General features: G+C 36.8%; 2 protein-coding genes across 2 annotated transcripts in view; both read left to right on the top strand.

Moving 5' to 3' along the window:
* Window positions 1-11,404, top strand: part of COL24A1 (collagen type XXIV alpha 1 chain) — a 131,531-nt gene extending 120,127 nt beyond the window's left edge. Inside the window, exons 54-60 of the mRNA XM_029284689.1 lie at window positions 3,031-3,066; window positions 3,163-3,189; window positions 3,851-3,916; window positions 5,145-5,313; window positions 6,607-6,716; window positions 7,627-7,842; window positions 10,395-11,404. Coding sequence (XP_029140522.1) covers window positions 3,031-3,066; window positions 3,163-3,189; window positions 3,851-3,916; window positions 5,145-5,313; window positions 6,607-6,716; window positions 7,627-7,842; window positions 10,395-10,541 — 771 coding nt within the window. The 3' untranslated portion in view covers window positions 10,542-11,404. The remainder of the gene's footprint in view (window positions 1-3,030; window positions 3,067-3,162; window positions 3,190-3,850; window positions 3,917-5,144; window positions 5,314-6,606; window positions 6,717-7,626; window positions 7,843-10,394) is intronic.
* Window positions 11,405-14,918: 3,514 nt separating this feature from the next.
* Window positions 14,919-20,092, top strand: part of ZNHIT6 (zinc finger HIT-type containing 6) — a 43,493-nt gene continuing 38,319 nt past the window's right edge. The window contains exon 1 of the mRNA XM_015818998.1: window positions 14,919-15,014. Coding sequence (XP_015674484.1) covers window positions 14,944-15,014 — 71 coding nt within the window. The 5' untranslated portion in view covers window positions 14,919-14,943. The remainder of the gene's footprint in view (window positions 15,015-20,092) is intronic.

The following is a 20,092-nucleotide window of genomic DNA, read 5'->3' as shown; positions in this document are numbered from 1 at the left end:
GATGAACAATAGGCATTATAAATACCACACAGAGAACAGCACACAGTCTACTAGAGAGAAGTTCCCTGAAGATGGGCTCCAGCATGAATACAAAAGTTTGGAAGATAAAAACTCTGGTCCCAGTGACCGACCCAGATTGGATCTTGATAAAACATGCACTCTATGAGTTGTAGACCTTCCTGCTAATGACTTCACAAGCTTTGGGAATGAGAAATCTGTCTCTATTTATGCAGGAATAATCTAAAATGCTACATTCTGCCTTATTCCCATGAATATGTGAGTGGCTTCTCCGTTGTTCAGAAAATCTAAGAAATGGCTAAGGAGATTAGATATTTCTAAAAGAAAATTTTGTTGGTCTCCATAAACTTCCAGTTCCCAGGTTTCTTCGTTGAAGTCATAAAAAAGTAAAAGTAAAATTTCTGGTTTTAATTTCAATGCCCATTATGTCCTTTACTGCAGTAATTTTACTGAACGAAGATGGTTGATTGAGTGACTGATTGCAGTATTTTTAAATCACTCAATCCAAAGATTAAGAGTAGTCCAACAGTACACAAAACTTAAGCCATTTGCTGGGGTAATAATAAAACCCTAATAATAATCAAAATGTGTGCAGTGTGCTGCAAGCCAATATAGGACAGCAGAGGAGGTGTTGGACTACGCAGCTAACTGGGTAATTTGTAGCCAATTACTCATACTCACTCCAAGCGAGCTCAAAGTTATGGGGATAAAATGAGGCAAGATCCCTACATAACCTCTTAGAACAAAGGGTGAGCTATCATTGGAATATATGCACAAATACATTGCAAAGAATTTTGGAGTGCGTATCTGTGTGAAAGCAGCATATGCTTGGTGCCGATCCAAATGTTTTAGGCCAACCCTGATGAAGTAACTTTATTGAGATCTGTTTATTATTATATCTTTTATGGACAAATAATGCTTATTTTTCATATGCCATATCTGTCACCTTCAATTCTAAATGTTGGCAGCTGATCATTAGTTGACAACAAAGCAAATTCCACATGCTTTTAATATATTAGGGTTTTAATATAATTTTTACTGAAGAAATTTTAACACAATAAAAACAATATAAATATTAAAAAGAAACAAAGGCGATAAGGAATAATATAAAGAAGTAAGAAAGAAAATGGAAAAAGAAAATTTAAAAAAGGTAAAAGCAGGTTCCAGTCTTTTTGATAGCCCTTATAAATAGAAATGCCCTGTATCTCTTTTAAAGTCACACCATAATTTCCCTCATTACATTTACTACCCTTTCTGATTTTCAAACATATAAATCACAAGGTCATTTTTCACTTTTTCCGTGAGGGATTTCCTATCAGTTATTAGATATTATCAATAATGTTTTACCCATGCAAGAGAAAAGTAGAAATCTTAAATCATTTTCAGACTCATAGCAACTTTCAAAACAAGCACTGGTCCTATAAATACTATTTTCTAATCCTGATGAGTCCAGACAGTCCTATGGCTTAAGCCAATTATTGTCAGTTCTGTTTCATTCTACTACACATTTAGGATTGGAGCTTTAGGTATTTCATTTTATTGTACTTGTTCAGTGTCTAAAGATACTTTTGTTGTTTATCGGCTGAACTAAATTAAATTACTCTGACATAAACTCCTAGCTAATGGTGTTTCCAGTGAGCTTCAGGGGAAAATCGGCCTCAGTATTATTTAATCTTCTGGTCATAGCAATTAGACGTTTTCTTCCATCTTGACATTCTTTGCATGAGACTTGTCAGAGAAGAATTACACATAAATTCTTGGCAGCACAAAGCAATTAGTTTAACCTCCACAAGAGCAGATTTTTTTATTTCCACTTATGTTGAAAGCCATTAAGAAAAATACATTCTGTTCCATAGTACATCTGATTGTATTATTCTGAAGGTGGGGGAAAAGATTGGCTTCTTTCCTAGATCCTGTTGTTATTTACTTTTAAACAAGTTTTTTTTTTTTAATTTAAAGCGGTGCAGAAAACTTTTGCTGAATGGTTGGGGCAGGTGATGGAAGAATTAGTTCTGACAGGACATATGAGGGGATTTATTTATTTATTTATTTATAACCCAGTACATATTTAACCTAACCACTTAATTTAACTTGTGCAACATTTTTGAGGCTTCTTTATATGTCTTTAAGTATCTGTTTACGTAGGCAGTTTGGTGCAGTGGATACAGGCACTAGGCTAGAAACTGGGAAGCTGGGAGTTCTAGTCCCACCTTGGTCACAAAGCCAGCAAGGTGACCTTGGGCTAGTCACATTCTTTCAGCACTAGAAAAGAGGCAATGACAAACCACTCCTGAAAAACTTAAGAAAATTACAGGGAATTGTCCAGGTGGTGTCCAAGAATTGGGATACAATTTAATGGAAGGGAAAAAAAAGTACTATGGCATGGTATGAATATGGCACAATTACTCAAGTCTGACATTATGAAACAGCAATGCAAATTAATTTTTTTAAGAAGCTTGTGTATTTGGGAAGTATTTGTGCTCCTATAGGCAATAAATATTAACTTATGTAAAACAGATTTGCAGGCAGTTGCATCTGACAGTTGCAATAGTTAAAGCACTGCTAATAAATTAAGTGTGTAATGCATGGATTTGTTTTAGAGTAACATTTTAACTGACTGGAGATTATGCAAACTGCTTGCTGCTTGTGTCTATGGTATAATTTAATTAATCAATTCAAAATGACCTCCAAATGTATACAAGGAATGAAAAATAAAATATTTTTACTTATCCAGTCTTATTGGGTCGCCATCTTTTAGAAGGGATTGTAGATTTGAAAAAATAGTACAGAATAGCTTTATAAATACACAGTACATACTTTCAGGAACTTAGATAAGTGGCCTATAGTGTATTGCGAAATCTTTGTATAAGTCACAACTATAGCTTCTATTTGTCTGTTTACATTTATGTAAATGCTTGAATTAAATTACATTTAATTACAAAGTAATACATGAAAATTTAAAGTAATCTTACTCTTACTTAGGCATTTTTATCATCTCTTTTTTTCATTCAGGGCCCTCAAGGACCCCGCGGTCGCCCAGGTCTACCCGTAAGGAATCAAAATACTATCAAAAGACATATTGTATAACCCCCAATTTATATAACATACAATCTTATGAATTCTCTTTTTCCCTTTTATTTCTAGGGTCCACCAGGAGGACCTGGACCCAGAGTAGGTTCCATTTATTTATTAGAATAACTTAATCACTGGGTAATAAAGCTAAAGGATACAAACCTAACCTTTGACCTTTTCTCTAAAGTCACCATTTAAATGGAAATCATTTAATCCTGCTATAGTTCTGCTTCCATTTGTATTATCTTAAAAGCCGGTCAGAGTCATTTTGATATGGTATGGGTATCAAATAATTTTAATAAATAAATAGAAGATTATGTTCATTGTACAGGTAACATGTAGAACAGCATATGCAAATCTTCTGGGAAATAAGACTGATTTAATTCAAGGGAATGTACAATCAATACACAACTGCCAGTTCAAAATATATCCCTGATTAGTGATAACATTTGTTGTTTTTCATATTTCTTGTTACTTTTATAAAACTAGGCTATGTTTATGTGCATGTATATCACAATACTCGAATCATTATGAAAAAATATAAACTTCTTGTACTTATCCTATATTTGAAATAATTCTTCTTATGAAATACAAATACTCCTTTTTTATCACTTTGATATCTCAGGCACTTTCCTGGAGCCCTTGCAGTTAATGTCCTTGCATATCTAATAACTGTTTTTAATTTTGTAGAAAGATCCATGTGATTGATTTTGAATTTCTGGACAATTATGTTACTGATAAACATTTTGATTTTATGCAGAAACAAATAGACATGGATGCCACTATTCAAGCCTTGATTGAATCAAATGCTGCCTTAGAAATGGAGGTAACAATATTTGCATGTTGAAACTGATAAATTACACACATACATTAGAATTACCATTTCAAGAATATGCATCATTTTAAAGGCTTTTACTACAGATTTTGAAATATTATATTACTTTATGTGGAAAAGCATTGAATGGCAAACTAGAAAAGGATATATGTAGCTATCTGAGCCTTTTAGCCTAAATGCTTATAGACATCACGCAGCTGTGTTTTAACACCAAATTATTTAGATTTGTGTAAACAAAAAAGAGAGATGACATGACCTCATCTCATAAGGAAATATTACAACATTAGTTTTTAATATAGAAAAGGATTAAACAGGTATTGGAACCAAACATGATATAGTAAAATCATAGCATTATAAAAATGGAAGGAATCACTTAGGTCAATCCTCATACTTTCCCTGTGAAGGGAGCCAAATTAAATCAGCCTTGACAGATAGCTTTCCAGCTGCGCTTGAACAGATCTAACAAGTGGAAATTTACCATCAGTCTGAATAATTGTTTCCACTGTCAAATTGCTCTTTGACAGATTTAGAAGATTTTTTTTCTAACATTCAATCAGAATTTGCTTCCTGTCATTTAACTTCCATTATTCTATAGATTGCACATCAGGGTAATAGAAAACAGATACTAATCTTACTGATTGATGCCCACTACGTAATTAAAGAATGTTAACTTTCCCAGTTCTTTCCACCTCATAAAAACTTAATTTCTAGTCCCTTGATCATCTGTGTTACTCTTCTTTGAGTCTGTTCCAGTTTGTCTGAAGCTTTTAGGCATGGTGCCCAGGACTGGAGGCAGTGTCTGTGTGTGTGTTTGGGGCAGAGGGTATTCTAGGCTGCCAACATAAAATGGAATTATTATTTCTGGTAATCTAGAAAATTATAGTTATGTTTAGTTAAAATTATATTTGTCTTTTTTACAGCCATAGCATTATGCTGACGCATATTCAGCAAATAATCAACTGCTATTGCAAGATTTTTTTAAAAAACATATTATTACCAAGTCAAGTCATATCCAATTATGACAAATATTTGAAGACCTTTTATAGGAGACATAACATTTCCCACTATTTAACATATTTTGCTGCAGTATTTATCATAAATCAGAAAATCCCGATTTTCAATTATAGGTATGGTAGTATTTAGATTGGTAACTTACCATTTCCCAATACACTGATATTTCTTTACAATAATATAAATTGTATTTTTTTTTCTTTTGCAGAATTATCAGAACACTGAAGTGACATTCTTGGACCACAGTGCCAAAATATTCAAAACACTACATTACCTGAGCAATTTACTCCATAGCATCAAAAACCCATTGGGAACTCGAGATAATCCAGCACGTATCTGCAGAGATTTGCTCAACTGCGAACCTAAAGTATCTAATGGTAAATCTCCAATAAAATTATAAAATAAATAAGCCCTTAAACTTTACACAGCTTTTGCTCTGTCTAGAATTCAGAGATTATTTAATATAAAAGATCCACAGCTACTGAACTCTTGGTCTTTTATTATAGAATTGCCTATTTTGCATAAGATCCATATATTTTATTTCAGAAGCTATGGCAAAAATTGCCTAGTTTATACATGATTTTTTATGCAAAGTTCATTCTGTGAATATACCTCCTTCATAATCTAGCTGGTTTGAACTTGCTGGCGTAAGATACTGCTTATAAACTCTTCTGTTCTGCAAAGTTTCCAATTCTATAATTGTATGACTTCTTCTGCTAGTGTTGTGAAATCACAGAAAAAATATTCTCATGGCGTATTTGTAGGTGTCTTTGACTGTAGTTACAGAAATAATAATTACAAAGAAAAATGAACGGTATAGAGTCCTTACATCTTTTTCTCACAACTCAATTGGATATAGTTGAGCCACAGTACAGTTATAGGTAGTCCTTGGATTACAGCAGCAAATTGGAACAGGAACTGCCGTCACTAAGCACTATGGTCATAAAGGGCTATGTCACATGATCACATTGCTTAGAGACAGCAATCCAGGCTGTGCCAGTTGCCTTTGAAACATCAAGACCCATGCATGGCTCATTAAGAAGCAGCAAGAGTCCCACAGGTGCACAGGTGCATGCGAACAAAGGAAGGTCAACGGAAGGAGGGTGAGAGTGTAAGCTCAGGGTGTAGAAGACTCTGGGTGTGAATTCAGGGACATTGAGGGAGGAGAGTGTGGGTGTGTCCAAGTGTAAAGTGATCAAGAAAGGAGGGTGTGGTATGCAGGAAGGTGGGGTGGGGAAACTTATCAAAGCAAGTTGTGAAATTCCCTGCTGGCTTCCCCATTTACTGTGGTTGTGAGAAGCGTGTAGGGAAGGTGGCAAATGGCTATCACATGACAACAGGACACTGCAACCATTGTAAGTGGGAGCTGGTTGCCAAGCGCCCAAATTGCAATCACGGAACCGTGGGAATATTGCAATGGCTGGTATTTTGAGAACCAGTTTTAAGTATCCCTTGTTCAGTGCCATTGCAATATTGAATGAGTGGTTGGTAATCAAAGACTACCTGTAACTATAATTCTCTTCTTTCTCCCCGTTGTATTTTTGGAATCTGAAAACATAAAGGCAGAAGAGAACTTAAGACTGAAGCCTTTTCTGTTTACTAAACTAGGTATTCCACAGGTGAAAAACGTATTTTAGAATTTGTCTGCCTTTTATTTACTCAACTCACAGGAAAATATTGGATTGATCCAAATATTGGGTGCCCTTCAGATGCTATTGAGGTTTTCTGCAACTTCACTGCTGGTGGCCAGACATGTTTATCACCTGTATCTGTCACAAAGGTAGATCATTTCTGCAACAACCAGATACTTGTCTTCTTACTGCTATTTTATTTATTTATAAGAGTTGGAATTTTCCTATGGAATTTGGCTGCCCAATCATTAAAAATGTCTTCCCTTTTGCATATTTTGCAATATCCCTGCATATTTACACAACAAATAAACCTAGTTTTCATGGGTAGAGGCATGAATTAAATACATGTTCTTAGCTGAATGTTTAAAGAAAAAAAGAGGCAAGCAATGATTTATAGTATAGTGATCAGCAATTATGTAGATGTACAACCCATCAGTCATATACACTCTTACTCAAAAATAATTTCCAGAGAATTTGCAAGATTAGATTAGGGTCTTATCATGCTTTAGGGTTACATGGAGAACAAAACCTTATTCATTACTAGTATAGTGGTACTTATTTAATAATTTCTTTTGTTCCCTGTGTCTGTATCACATTTCCTAAAACATTTAGTGAACTTAGTGGAAACAAAGAGAAAAAAACAAGATGAAAATGGCCTTTAAAAAAAAAAAAGTCTGATTCTCAGTATTGTTCTAGACCTGAAATGTAGTTGAAGAACCATTAGAAATTCAAGCCAAATGTCAGTGTAAGGTCCTAAACAAGGTCCATATGGAAACAACAATTTGAAAAGCAAAGTATGCAGTGTTGTTTTTTCCATTCCCGTTATGTCATCTTCTTCCTCATATTTATATTGTGTAAATCCTGTTTTGTAAGAAAAGGAAGGAATATGCTTATGGTGCCTGAATAATTAACAGATTAAATAACAATAGTTTGTTATTGCAATGGAATTTTAATGAATAAGTATGTATTAAATATATCTAAACTGAACAGTGTCAATATGATTTGTGGTTATGAAGTGCCACAATATTTTCTCTAATAATGTTTACTTTTGTTAAACAGTTGGAATTTAACATTGGAAAAGTACAGATGAACTTCCTTCATTTACTTAGTTCAGAAGCAACCCACACTATTACAGTTCACTGCCTAAATACCCCAGTGTGGAAAACTAATGAACTACATGATCAGAAACCTTCCCTGATCTTCAAAGGATGGAATGGTGATATTTTTGAAGCAAATACGCTGCTTGAACCAAACGTTCTTATGGATGAATGCATGGTAAACCATTTGTAGTCATTACTGAAAATGTTAATATAAAGAATACTTTCCTGTTTTCTCATATATGCATTTTGTCCACAAACAATATGGATTCCATTTCATTAACATTCAACCAAAAATGTTAATTGTTTATAGGTTATGATGAGTTTAGAACATCCATAAAAACTGAGATTAGCTATGATTTAAAATCTGGATATTCTTAAACAGAAGCCTAACGTGCTATATCCTTGCTAGCTTAACTTTTGCAGGCCATGTTTGACACATCTATTCCAATGTGCAAGATACAACATTAGGACTCCATTTTCTATTACGGTCAAAAATTTTGTAGACATTTGCACAAGAAGAAGTGAGCAAGCATGCAGATCTGATTCTTTTACACTAGCCCATAAATTTTTCTGCCCTAATTCAAAATTGCCATGAACGCTATTGCTGTTGTGTATGTACCCAAGATAAAGACAATCATAAAATAATGGTTTAAAAATTAAAGTTGTTGGGTTTTAAATTAAAATGCTCATGACTATTCATGGATACTTGGAAGAGCTCATTTTTTCCAATGAGTATCAAATCACCTCTGGTTTATGAACAAAAAGTTGTGCTCCAAATACTTTTTTTTTGTTGTAATTCTTACAAATCTCAGTTTGCAGATACAGTGTAGATGGCAGGATGACAAACCCAAAAAGAACAGAAAGCTATGCAGTGGAAGTGGAAATAGAAGTAAATGAAGTAGAAATAAGTATTTTTCTTCCAATACTTAGTTTTCTGATAGCAATTATATTTATTTATTATATTTATATTCCACTGTTCTTCCAGGTAGCTTAGCATCCTTTGACTGTAATTTCTAGAAATTGGAGATTACAGGAAACAAATGAAAAGGGTAGTGTATAATAAAGTTTTTTATTGATAGTGGTAGTGCCTGCAAATCAGTTTTGCTTCCTGGCAAATACCTGAACCATCAGTGCATGCAATTTTCAGAAGGGGTCTGCCATTGCTTTCTTTCTAGAGCTGAAAGTGATTGCCCAAACTCACCCACTGGCATTCATGGATTCCCAGTATCTAGGCTGGTTCTAGTTTAAACATTACACTGAACTGCCTCTGCTAAATAAGATTCTATTAAATAGTAAGGGAAATCTCAGTTTCCCCTTTTAAAACTTTGCAACAACTCCTTTGCCCCGTATTTTTAATTCCTCCATATACAAGTAGTCCTCAAATTACAACAGTTCATTTAGTGACCATTCAAAGTTACGGCACTAAAAAAAGTGACTTATACCATTTTTCATACTTAGGACCGCTGCAGTATTCCCATAGCCATGTGATCAAAATTCACACATTGGCAAATGTCTCACATTTATGACGGTTGCAGTGTCCCAGCATCACACGATCGTCTTTTCTGACCTGACAAGCAAAGTGAATGGGGAAACCAGATTCACTTAACAACCGTGTTACCAACTTGATCTCTGCAGTGATTCACTTAACAACTGTGGCAAGAAAAGTCATAAAATGGGGCAAAACTCACTTAACGTCTCACTAAGCAACATAAATTTTAGGCTCAATTGTGGTCATAAGTCAAGGACTACCTGTAGTGTGACCTCCTCTCAAATTTTAATTGGGGACTCCAGCCATCAAAATGTTGGTATTATACAACATGGTATAAAATAACTTTTCACAACCTTGTTGTAGTTTCCCCAAAGTATAATAAACTGATTAATAGAAGTAAAATGATCTGAAGAGAAATGATGCAGCCAGGGCTTTTTTTGTCACAGAACGCCCAGAACGGAGTTCCGGCACCTTTTTTGGATGGAACCTTGTAGGGTAGGCAAGGTGGGTTGTATGACATGTGTGAGTTCCGGCACCTTTTGTTTTTACAAAAAAAGCATTAGATGCAGCCATTTTGATTAATTTTAGCCAGATTTTTGGCTGTTCGGTGGTTAGACAGATGTTTTTATTGTCCTGAGCTGGTGCAAAAAAGCAGAATACCATATATTGCTTGTGAAGTTCTGCTGAGCCATTTCAGGTCAGTAAAATCAAAATCCTGAAGTTTTTGGTTATGTTAGATTTCACATGAAACCATATTCCGAGCAATTCCTATATGGTAGATCAAGAAAGGCAAGTATCTCATACTCTCCCTTCAGCATTTCCATATTCCTCCAGTCCTGCTGCCTTCACTTCCTTCTTTTCTTTCAGCCATGATTGCTGCTGATGTCCTTAAACAGAGTATTCTACTAGCTTTCCTATATCATGCACTTCCCTGCCTCTGTTATGTCCTTGTCTTTGTCCAATTATTTTCCCTCATCCATTTTTTTCCTGGAACAACCACTTTTTAGTTTGTAACTAAATGAAAAGTCTTATTTTCAGATGAGATCAAAACATCTAAAATAGATATTTTGTTAAAACACCCTCTCCAAAATAGTTGCTTATGCACATAATTGTGCATGGAACATCTCCATATCCTTGCTTCTTTTGCTATTGCTTCTTTCTTGATTTTCTCTGTAAAGATAATACAGAATTAAAATATTGCATGATTTTAAGTTTTCATTAGCTTTCTTTCATTGCAGATTCAAGATGGCAACTGGCATAAAACTCAATTTTTTTTCCACACTCAAGACACCAATCAACTACCGGTTCTTCAGGTTCATCCATTTTCTCATCTCAAGCAAGGACAACAGCGATACATAGAAAGTGGCTTTGTGTGCTTTCTCTAGGATTTTGAATAAACCTCCTCCTAACGCCATATGCAGGACACAAGAAATAATTATAAAACTGTGGAAGAATTGTACAGCAACATGCTGGTGATTTCTTAAAGAATCTCAGGAAGAAAAAGACTTCCTCCTATGAAGGAGAAATGGCTTCAGAAAGAAACTTTTGACAATATTAATAAAATATTTAATTTTGGGTTGGTGCTTTTTATGATATTCTCTGAACCAAAGAATATACATATATGGAAATTCTTCTTGATTTTATTAACAGCACTGCCCCGGACACCTTAAAAGATGGAAGAATGCAGTAAAAAGGAGCAGGATGGTTTATGCTCCCAAATGTGCAATAGCTTATGTTATACTGACAATGAGTTATACGCCGCCATAAAAATCCCTTAAACACTTTAGTTGTATGATGGTCCTTTTCGGATACAAACATCTTCACAGATGATCCACTACCTCTTTTGTGTTTCCTGTTTGTGTGGCCTGGCGCTCCATATATAACATAAAGTGTTATTTTTTTTCCTTTGCTTTTTTTAGGCTGTATGTGCTGGTTACATCAAAGCAACTTTTCATTGTAAAATTGTGTCTTAAAAATATTTGGTCACATTTTTCATGATAACTGAAAACATTATTTATGTGAAAATCTTGTTTTGAAAATATTTCTGTCTGTAACATGAAATGGATGGGACAGACCTATCTGGTGCTTATAACAAGAACAGAATTTTGTACTTGTAGAATGACTACATACAATGATTTTAAAGATGTTAACTTTCCAGGGCAATCTATAATTATATCTTGTGTAAATATTTTGTAACTGTTGAAAATCTTAATACAGCATATATTTAAATGGCTATTAAATTATACTCTTAAAGAAGTCACTTTGAAAATGTGCTTTTGTGCCAAAATAGTTTATCTTCATAAGTTTATTAATTTCTCACAAATGCTTTATAACAATGTTTAAATGAATATCAGATACTTTAATACTTCCCTGACAATTTTGCTTCCTTTTAGATGGGATGGCTTGGGGTGGGATAGATTAATTTAGTATGTCACTACCATTTAAATAAGTTTATTTGCAGCTTGAATCTGAAACAACTCACTAAATAGTAATGGCCAGCAGAATAAAATCTAGAATATATAACTTTAAGTAGTGAGAAAGATAAAGGTTTAAAACATATTTTTGACCACAGAAAGGAAACACATCTTTACACCAGTTTTTTCTAATATACTAGTTTTTCAGACATCATTTTTACCCATGAATTCACTCTTACTATATGCAGCCTGAACGCTTGCAAATCTAGAGCAACTGCTCTATCCTTATTGGATCCATAGGGACTAGTTGCAGGGAAACAGCACCAGTTGATTAGTCCTGCTATATATGGATGATACGGAATCAAAAAGTTAACATTCGTTATACTTTTAAATATCAAACTTTTATAGAGTAACCCTTTTTTACCTCTTACTAGCCAAGTATGTTCTTAGTTTTCATTTATCATAAGATTTTGGTGATTTGTAAAATATAAGTTATTTTTAATAATTGTTAAGTTTCTTGTTGCAGAAAAAAATCTTATCTTCTAAATACTCAGAAATGCTTGTTTTGTTATTACCATGTTTAAAGTTAAGAGATAAGATGGAACCGAGTCATATTACTTCATAGGTATCCGAATCTGAAAATAATCGTTCTGCAGCTATACCAAGAACTTTACATCCTTGGATGTAATGGTTCATCAGTTGGTGAATGACATTATTTCACATGTTCACATGTTGCTCTGAAACCGTAACTGGCATTAGGCCATTCTGAAACACCAAACAGTAATGATGATGGTGGTGGTGGTGATGGTGTGGTTTCTTGCTTGAGCGGGGGGGGGGGGAGTTGGACTAGAAGACCTCCAAGGTCCCTTCCAACTCTGTTAGTTATTCTTCCTGTTGAGTTTGATTATTGACTTCATGGCTACAGACATACTGTTTTTCTGGCAACAATATACCACACCCACCAACATTGGCAGGGTGTACTGTTTATACTGTATATAAACGGAGTAAGCCCCACATTCACTAGCACTAGTATCTAATCTGGTAATGAAACTTCTGCAAGCAAACAGAATGCACCCTGGGCTCTGTCATACAAATATAGTTTGTTATTACTGTTGCCAAATTTTTTTTCCAGTTTCTCAGTGTACTCCCTGGAGGTCTCCCATCTCAAGGAATAATTAGGTCTGTGGCTGAGGTTTTTCCCCAAAATAATTCTTATCTAGGACAATATTTCAAGCAGCTTTCAGTGCGGTCAAGGAGAAAATGCTGTAGTTATTTTATTTTTCATTCCAGAGCTTTGCCAAGGACTTTTTGTATATAAAAATTATAAGGAGCATCATACTTTCAAAATACTTTCTTTAACACCCATCCACCATTTAAATTATCTGGGATAAGAGAAGTCCAGAAATTCAGTAAATAGTGATTTGCCATTAATTTGCCTTTCCTTAACCAATATCATTAACACCTTAGTGATTTCTGACCACTTATATATATTTATTGCAAAAAGAAATTATGTGTGGGTTCAATAGAACGAACCAATAAAAGTAATCCTCTCCTCCAACTCTGTCCTTCCTTTGCACTGCCACAACAGGAACAGCTGAAGTCAGCTGCAGAGAATTAATAAAAGTGTCTCTGGAACATGGTCCTTCCTACCACCCTGTGCAGAGAGGGTGATCCAGGACTGACTTAAAGGTGGTCCTCACCAACCACTCATTGATTGCGAAGTAACAAGGGCACTGAAAAAGCAGACTTTAAAGTTTAGACCATTATTTGAAGTTGTGTCGCTTGCAGTGTTCCCGTCACATGATCATGATTTGAGCACTTGGCAACCGGCTCACATTTACTATGGTCATAGCATCTCATAGTCACGCAATCACCATTTGTGATCACAGCTAGCTTCCCACAAACAATGGGAAAGCCAGCAGGAAGTCACAAGTTGCAGTCATAACCTGCAATGATTCTCTTCATCACCAGTTAGAACTGATGTTGTAAGTCTAGTACAGTCTCATGACGTTTTACTTTACCACCGTGCCACTTAGTGGCAGAGTTGCCAGTCCCAATTACAGTCTGTAACTAAGGACCATCTGTATAGTTTAACTCAGACATGTCAAACTCGCGATGTCACGTGACGTCGCGCAACGTATCAGAGCTTTTTTGCCATTGCCGGCAATGGGGTGGGCACGTTTTGGCATGACGCATCCGGCGCGCGGGTCGGCAGTTTGACACCTCTATCTTAAGTCATTAACTGACATAAGTAGCCCTCCTACAAACAATAGTTCCAAATTATAACAAAGGCCTGCTGCTTTAAAAGTGTGAGGCCTAGAACAGATTTAAAACACAAAAACTATCTTCTCTTTATTCAAAATGCAGAATATGCACAATTGTTTTTACTTGTGGCTAATTGTTAATAGTAAGCATTGCATTTCTGCAAATTACAAATCCAATCATAAAACATTTGCTCAGAAAGAAATGCAACTGTTTGTAGGCTTATCATGTCTTCCTTTGTTCCAAGTCCCTTTATTCATTTATTTGTGTATTTATTTATATCCCACCTTTATTATTTATTTATTTATATATATATATATCCCACCTTTATTATTATAAGTAACTCAAGGGGCCAAACATACCTAATACTCCTTTCCCTACATAACTGTGTTAGGTGAGTTGGGCTGAAAAAGACTGGCCCAAGGTCACCACCGCCTTTCAGACCTATGGCGGCATTATAACTCACAAGTTTCTAACACAGCACCTTCCCCACTACACTAAAGTGGCATGTATTTACTGTATGTAATAATCTCATAAATTGTCACTCCTTTGTTAAATTACTATGCCCAGAATACAAGACAAGCTATGTTGTCTCCTATGTTGTACAAAATCTATACTGCAGACCTCAAGAAACCTTGAACCAGATACTGCAAAGCCACAGAAGCTTGTGTTTGGAGCCACAATTCCATTAAAAATGAAATACTAGTAATACTAGTCTAGTATTAGCATCTAGCACAGGGAATGGCCCCATTTCAGCGAGGGTGCACAAAGCAATAATGCCAAACACCTAAAACGCCCAGTTACCAATACCATTTACTCCTCATTGCAGTCTGTTATGCCTATGGCCAATTGCACCAGCACCACTTTTGCCCGATTCCTTAGCAAGAAAAGAGGAACTCCTCCAGCATCATCATCATCATTTTCCTGCCCGGGTCTGCCGGGAACTATCCCTCCACCCTCATTTCCAAGCCTCTCAGCCCGCCCCAGCTCGTGCGGCGCCCTCTAGGGACTTGTTTCCGCTGCTTCTCTCCGCACGGTCACTAGGAGGCGCTGTCCCGCGCTCTCACGAGCTGACGCGCCAGTCTAGGCTGCAGCAAGCGCGGCGCCGAGCATGGCGAGCGCGGCGGGAGCCGTTCCGTGCGGGGCGGTCGAGAGCCTTCAGCGGAAGATGTCGCTGCGGAGGTAGGCCCTCGCCTCCTTTCCCATTTTCTCCGACCTCTTCCTTTGCCACAGGGCGGTTGTACGAGTTTCCATTCGCGAGCGGCGGGGCCCGAGGTTTTCAGGCGGAAACGAGGGGCGATTCCCATGGAGCAATGTTTCTCAACCTTGACAATTTTAAGGCATGTGGACTTCAACTCCCAGCATTCCACAGCCAGCAATGCTGGCTGCGGAATGCTGGGAGTTGAAGTCCACATGCCTTAAAATTGTCAAGGTTGAGAAACACTGCCATGGAGGGTGGAGAAACAAATCTCGTGACTTTAAGCTTCCCGCGTGGACCGCCGAGTTGTAGCCTGGCGTTGGGGAGTGGTGGGGGCGGCTGCAGTTTTTGGTATTGGTTGCTCTGCTGCTATTATAAGCCGGTTGTGGGAGGCGGGAGTTGCGTCTTGTTTTGAATGGTTCCCTAGAGATCAAAAGTGTGAAAAACAGTCATCCTGCACTTTTTTTTTAGCGCTGTTGTAACTTCGAATGGTCACTAAACGAATTGTTGTAAGTCGAGGACTACCTTACATAGTCCCAAGTTTTTAAAGCTTTGCGAAAAGCCAAATAGGATCATTCTATTTCAGTGTTTCTCAACCTTGACAATTTTAAGGCATGTGGACTTCAACTCCCAGAATTCCACAGCCAGCAATGCTGGCTGTGGAATTCTGGGAGTTGAAGTTCACATGCCTTAAAATTGTCAAGGTTGAGAAACACGGTTCTATTTGAATATTCTAAGTGAATAACCTAAAGGTTTAATCCAACTAGCTAGCACAATTATTTGGCTCCAATATTTAAAGTGCTTTCTTGTCACCCTTGTTTCTTCTTTTTGGGGGTTTGGCTAATCTAAATAAAAGAAGAAATAGGGATGACATGATAGCAGTGTTCCAGTATTTGAGGGGCTGCCACCAAGAAGAGTGTGTCAAACTATTCTCCAAAGCACCAGGGGGAAAGATGAGAAATAATGGTTGGAAACTGACCAAAGAGAAAAGCAACGTGGAATTAAGGAGAAACTTTCTAACAAGTGAGGACAATTAACCAGTGGAACAGCTTGCCTCCAGAAATCGTGTGCGCTTCATCACTGGAGGCTTTTAACAAGAGGCAGTCACTTGTCTGAAAATGGTATAGTTCTCCTGCTTGAGCAGGGGGCTAGACTAGAAGGCCTCCAAGGTCCCTTCCGGCTTCTATTCTGTTCTGTTCTATTCTATTAAAGTGTCTCTTGAGGAATTCTACACTTAAAATGGGCAGCAAAAATTCTTGCATTGCATCATGTTCAGTTGCTCTCAAATGTTCCGTGTAGTTTTTTCTCTTCAGCTTCTTATATTTAACTGGCATTTGCTTTGGATATTGTCCTGTTTATATAAAGTGTATACATCACAGGTAGTCCTCGACCTACGACCACAATGTAGCTTAGGGGAGGGGAGGAAGTTGATTGCAATTTATTTCTATAAATCAGCTACTTTTTAAGAATTCTGGCTGCACGGAGGTAATGGCAACAAAATGATTTCTCCCTACCCCAGAGTATATACAGGTAGTCCTCAACTTAACAACAGTTCATTTACTAACCATTCAAAGTTATAACGGCACTGAAAAAAAGTGACTTATGTGTTTCACACTTAATGACCATTATAGCATCCCCATGGTCATGTGATCAAAATTCAGATGCTTGGTAACTGGTTCACTTTTATGACAATTGCATAATTTTTTTGCGACTTTCCAACAAGCAAGGTCAATAGGGAAGCCAGATTCACTTAACAACGATGTTGCTAACTTAACAACTGCAATGATTCACTTAACAACTATGGCAAGAGAGGTCATAAAATGGAGCAAAGTTCACTTCACAAATATTTTGCTTAGCAACGGAAATTTTGGGCTCAGTTGTGGTCGTAAATCGAGGACTACCTGTATTGCGTATATTGCTGAAATGGAAATGAAAGATACAGCATCAGTCAGTGCTGGTGCTTGTCAGCTGTAGTCGAAGGTCATTCGTGTCTAATTGTTAGGTATCATTTCTTTCAGAATAACAGTTGGAAGCGACCTTGGAGGTCTTCTAGTTCAAAAAGTATTCCTGTGGATTTACATTTTACTCACCACTGACATATAGGATTTTCTCCCTTTAAAAATACATTTTTGTCCACACGCATTCTCTATTTGAATAATCTTGGGAGATGGGAAGGGGGAATAGGCAGAAGCACAAAAACGTGGTGTGGGGATTTCTTTGAGTATTAAGCACAGCCCTACACAGGCAGTCCTCAACTTACAACAGTTCATTTTAGTGACCGTTCAAAGTTACAACAGTACTGAAAAAAGTGACTTTTTCACACTTATGACCTTTGCAGCATCCCCATGGTCACGTGATCAAAATTCAGATGCTTGGCAACCAGTTCATGTATATGATGGTTGCAGTGTCCTGGGGTCATGTGATCCCCGTTTGCAACCTTCTGTCAAGCAAAGTCAATGGGGAAATTAGATTCACTTAACAATCGTGTTACTAATTTAACTCCAGTGATTCACTTAACTGTGGCAAGAAAGATCATAAAATGGGACAACATTCACTTAACAAATGTCTCGCTTAGCAACAGAAATTGTGGGCTTAATTGTGGTTGTAAGTCGAGGACTATCTGTGCTGTATACACTTTATATAAACAGGATAATATCCAAAGCAAATGCCAGTTAAATATAAGAAGCTGAACGGGAAAAACTATATGGAAACATTTGAGAGCAACTGAACATGATCCAGTGCAAGAATTTTTGCTGCCAATTTAAGTGTAGAATTCCTCAAGAGGGACTTTAATATTGGAGCCAAATAATTGTGCTAGTTGGATTAAACCCAGTGGTGGGATTCAAATACCTAAACAACCGGTTTTGTGTGTGGACACCGCTTCCAGAAAATCTATTCTGGGTCTGGACCTCCAAGGCTCAGAATGGACTTCCGGAAGTGGCGTCCATGCACTTCCGGTGGGCCATTCTGGGCTTGGGAGGCCTCTTCCAGGCCTCCGAGGCTCAGAACCGAAGTGGCATCCATGCACTTCTGATGAGTTGTTCTGGGCCTGGGAGCCCTCCCCAGGTCTTTGAGGCTCAGAACAGATTTCCAGAAGTGGCATTCACACACTTCCGGTGGTCCGATCTGGGCCTTGCAAAAAAGGACTAAGGCTTCAGCCGGTTCGCCAAAGTCAACAAAAAATTAGCTACTGGTTCTGCCGAACCAGTGTGAACCAGCTGTATCCCACCACTGATTAAACCTTTAGGTTATTCACTTAGAATATTTGAATAGAATGACCCTATTGGCTTTTCACAAAGCTTTAAAAACTTGGCTATGTAAGGTAGTCCTCGACTTACAACAATTCATTTAGTGACCTTTCAAATTTACAACAGCATTTTAAAAAAGTGATTTATGACTGTTTTTCACAGTTTTGATCTTTGCAGCATCCCTTTGGTCACATGATCAAAATTCAGATACTTGGCAACTGACTCATTTATGACTGTTGCAGTGTCCTGAGTTGATGTGTTCTCTTTTTTTTGTGACCTTCTGAAAGCAAAGTCAGTGGGGAAGCCAGATTCACTTAACAACCATGTTACTAACTTAACAACTGCAGTATTTCATTCAACCATTGTGGAATTAAAAGTCATAAAATGGGGCAACACTCACTTAACAAATGTCTCACTTAGCAACAGAAATTTTGGGCTCAATTGTGGTCGTAAGTCATGGACTACCTGTATTTGTCTTTATTTTTAGTTGATGATCATCACAGCTACTATTTGTACTTATTTATTTTATGGGTGCTTTTAGGGTTTAAATGTTTTTTCATTGTTTTGTAATTTTAGAATTGTAAGCAGCTCAGAGTCACGTGGTTTATGTCTGTGAAAAAAAAGAATAAATAAATATATAAAATTTTAAGAGATTTTTGAAATAAAACATTTTCCAATATTCAAATTTGGTATGCAAAGATTTAGGTGATTACAAAGTAGACCAAGTGAAACATAATTTAGATGTCTACAAAGTAGACCAAGTGAAACATAATGAGTGGTTTATGAGTATTGACATTTTTTTCAGCGGTCTGCTGATATTACAGAATTACATTTGCAAATGACAAATCTATGGACAGTATTGATTGGGAAGGATGCTTGACACAAGCTTGGCACAATTTCACATTATTTTTGCATTAATTTGGACTATTGTACTTTGGAGCTATACTTTTACATCTAACATGGACTTGAACTTTTGCATATCTCAAATGCTCCAAAAAGATATGAACAAATAGAAGAACAATATGTGTGCCCAGCTCAAAGACTTCTTATTGGCTTCTTTGTCCATATGACAGGCAAACATCTCTTTTGGATTCACTTTGGATACTGTACATACAATTATTTTATTGAATATGTTCATGTGAGCATCATTGGAGTTGTCATGGCTGCGGTATAAATTTTAGAAATGTTCTGAAAAAAAATATCAGCCAATCTACTTTGGAAACCATTGAACAGAAATCAAAATTAAATTTCAGAGCTGGGCAATTTATGATCTTTGAACCCAGTTCATGTAAGACCTTGAGCTCCCTCTGACCACATCATCATTTACTCATTTTTTGATGAAAATCCCAATACATTTGCACTATAAGTATAGATATATAAATAAAATAAATAAATATTAGATGTAACACAGTTAAAAAGCAAAAACATCAACCATACTTTTTTTTACAAAGTTATTCTGCTTACTTTGCATTATTTTCCTTCAAGGCATCTTTGCTCTACTGAAGCTCTTATGCTTTTCACAAATATTTCTCAGTATTATTTTAGGCTTTTAAGTAAGAATTGTGGGTACAACTAGTAATCCATTTATAGATATGAAGGAGAATGGGACTTCATACCACCCCAACGATGCCCTTGACGTGATGGCCCGCTGCCTGGAGGCCGTACGGGTCTGGATGGGGAGGAACAGACTCAGGCTCAACCCTTCCAAGACCGAGTGGCTGTGGTTGCCGGCGTCTCGGTATGGTCAGCTGACGCCATCGCTGACTATAGGGGGCGAATCTTTGGCCCCCTCAGAGAGGGCGCGCAACTTGGGA

Source organism: Protobothrops mucrosquamatus, unplaced genomic scaffold (genome assembly GCF_001527695.2).
Source record: "Protobothrops mucrosquamatus isolate PMUCROS unplaced genomic scaffold, P.Mucros_1.0 scaffold841, whole genome shotgun sequence".
Lineage (NCBI taxonomy): Eukaryota > Metazoa > Chordata > Lepidosauria > Squamata > Viperidae > Protobothrops > Protobothrops mucrosquamatus.
This window is presented reverse-complemented; position numbering and strand designations above follow the sequence as displayed.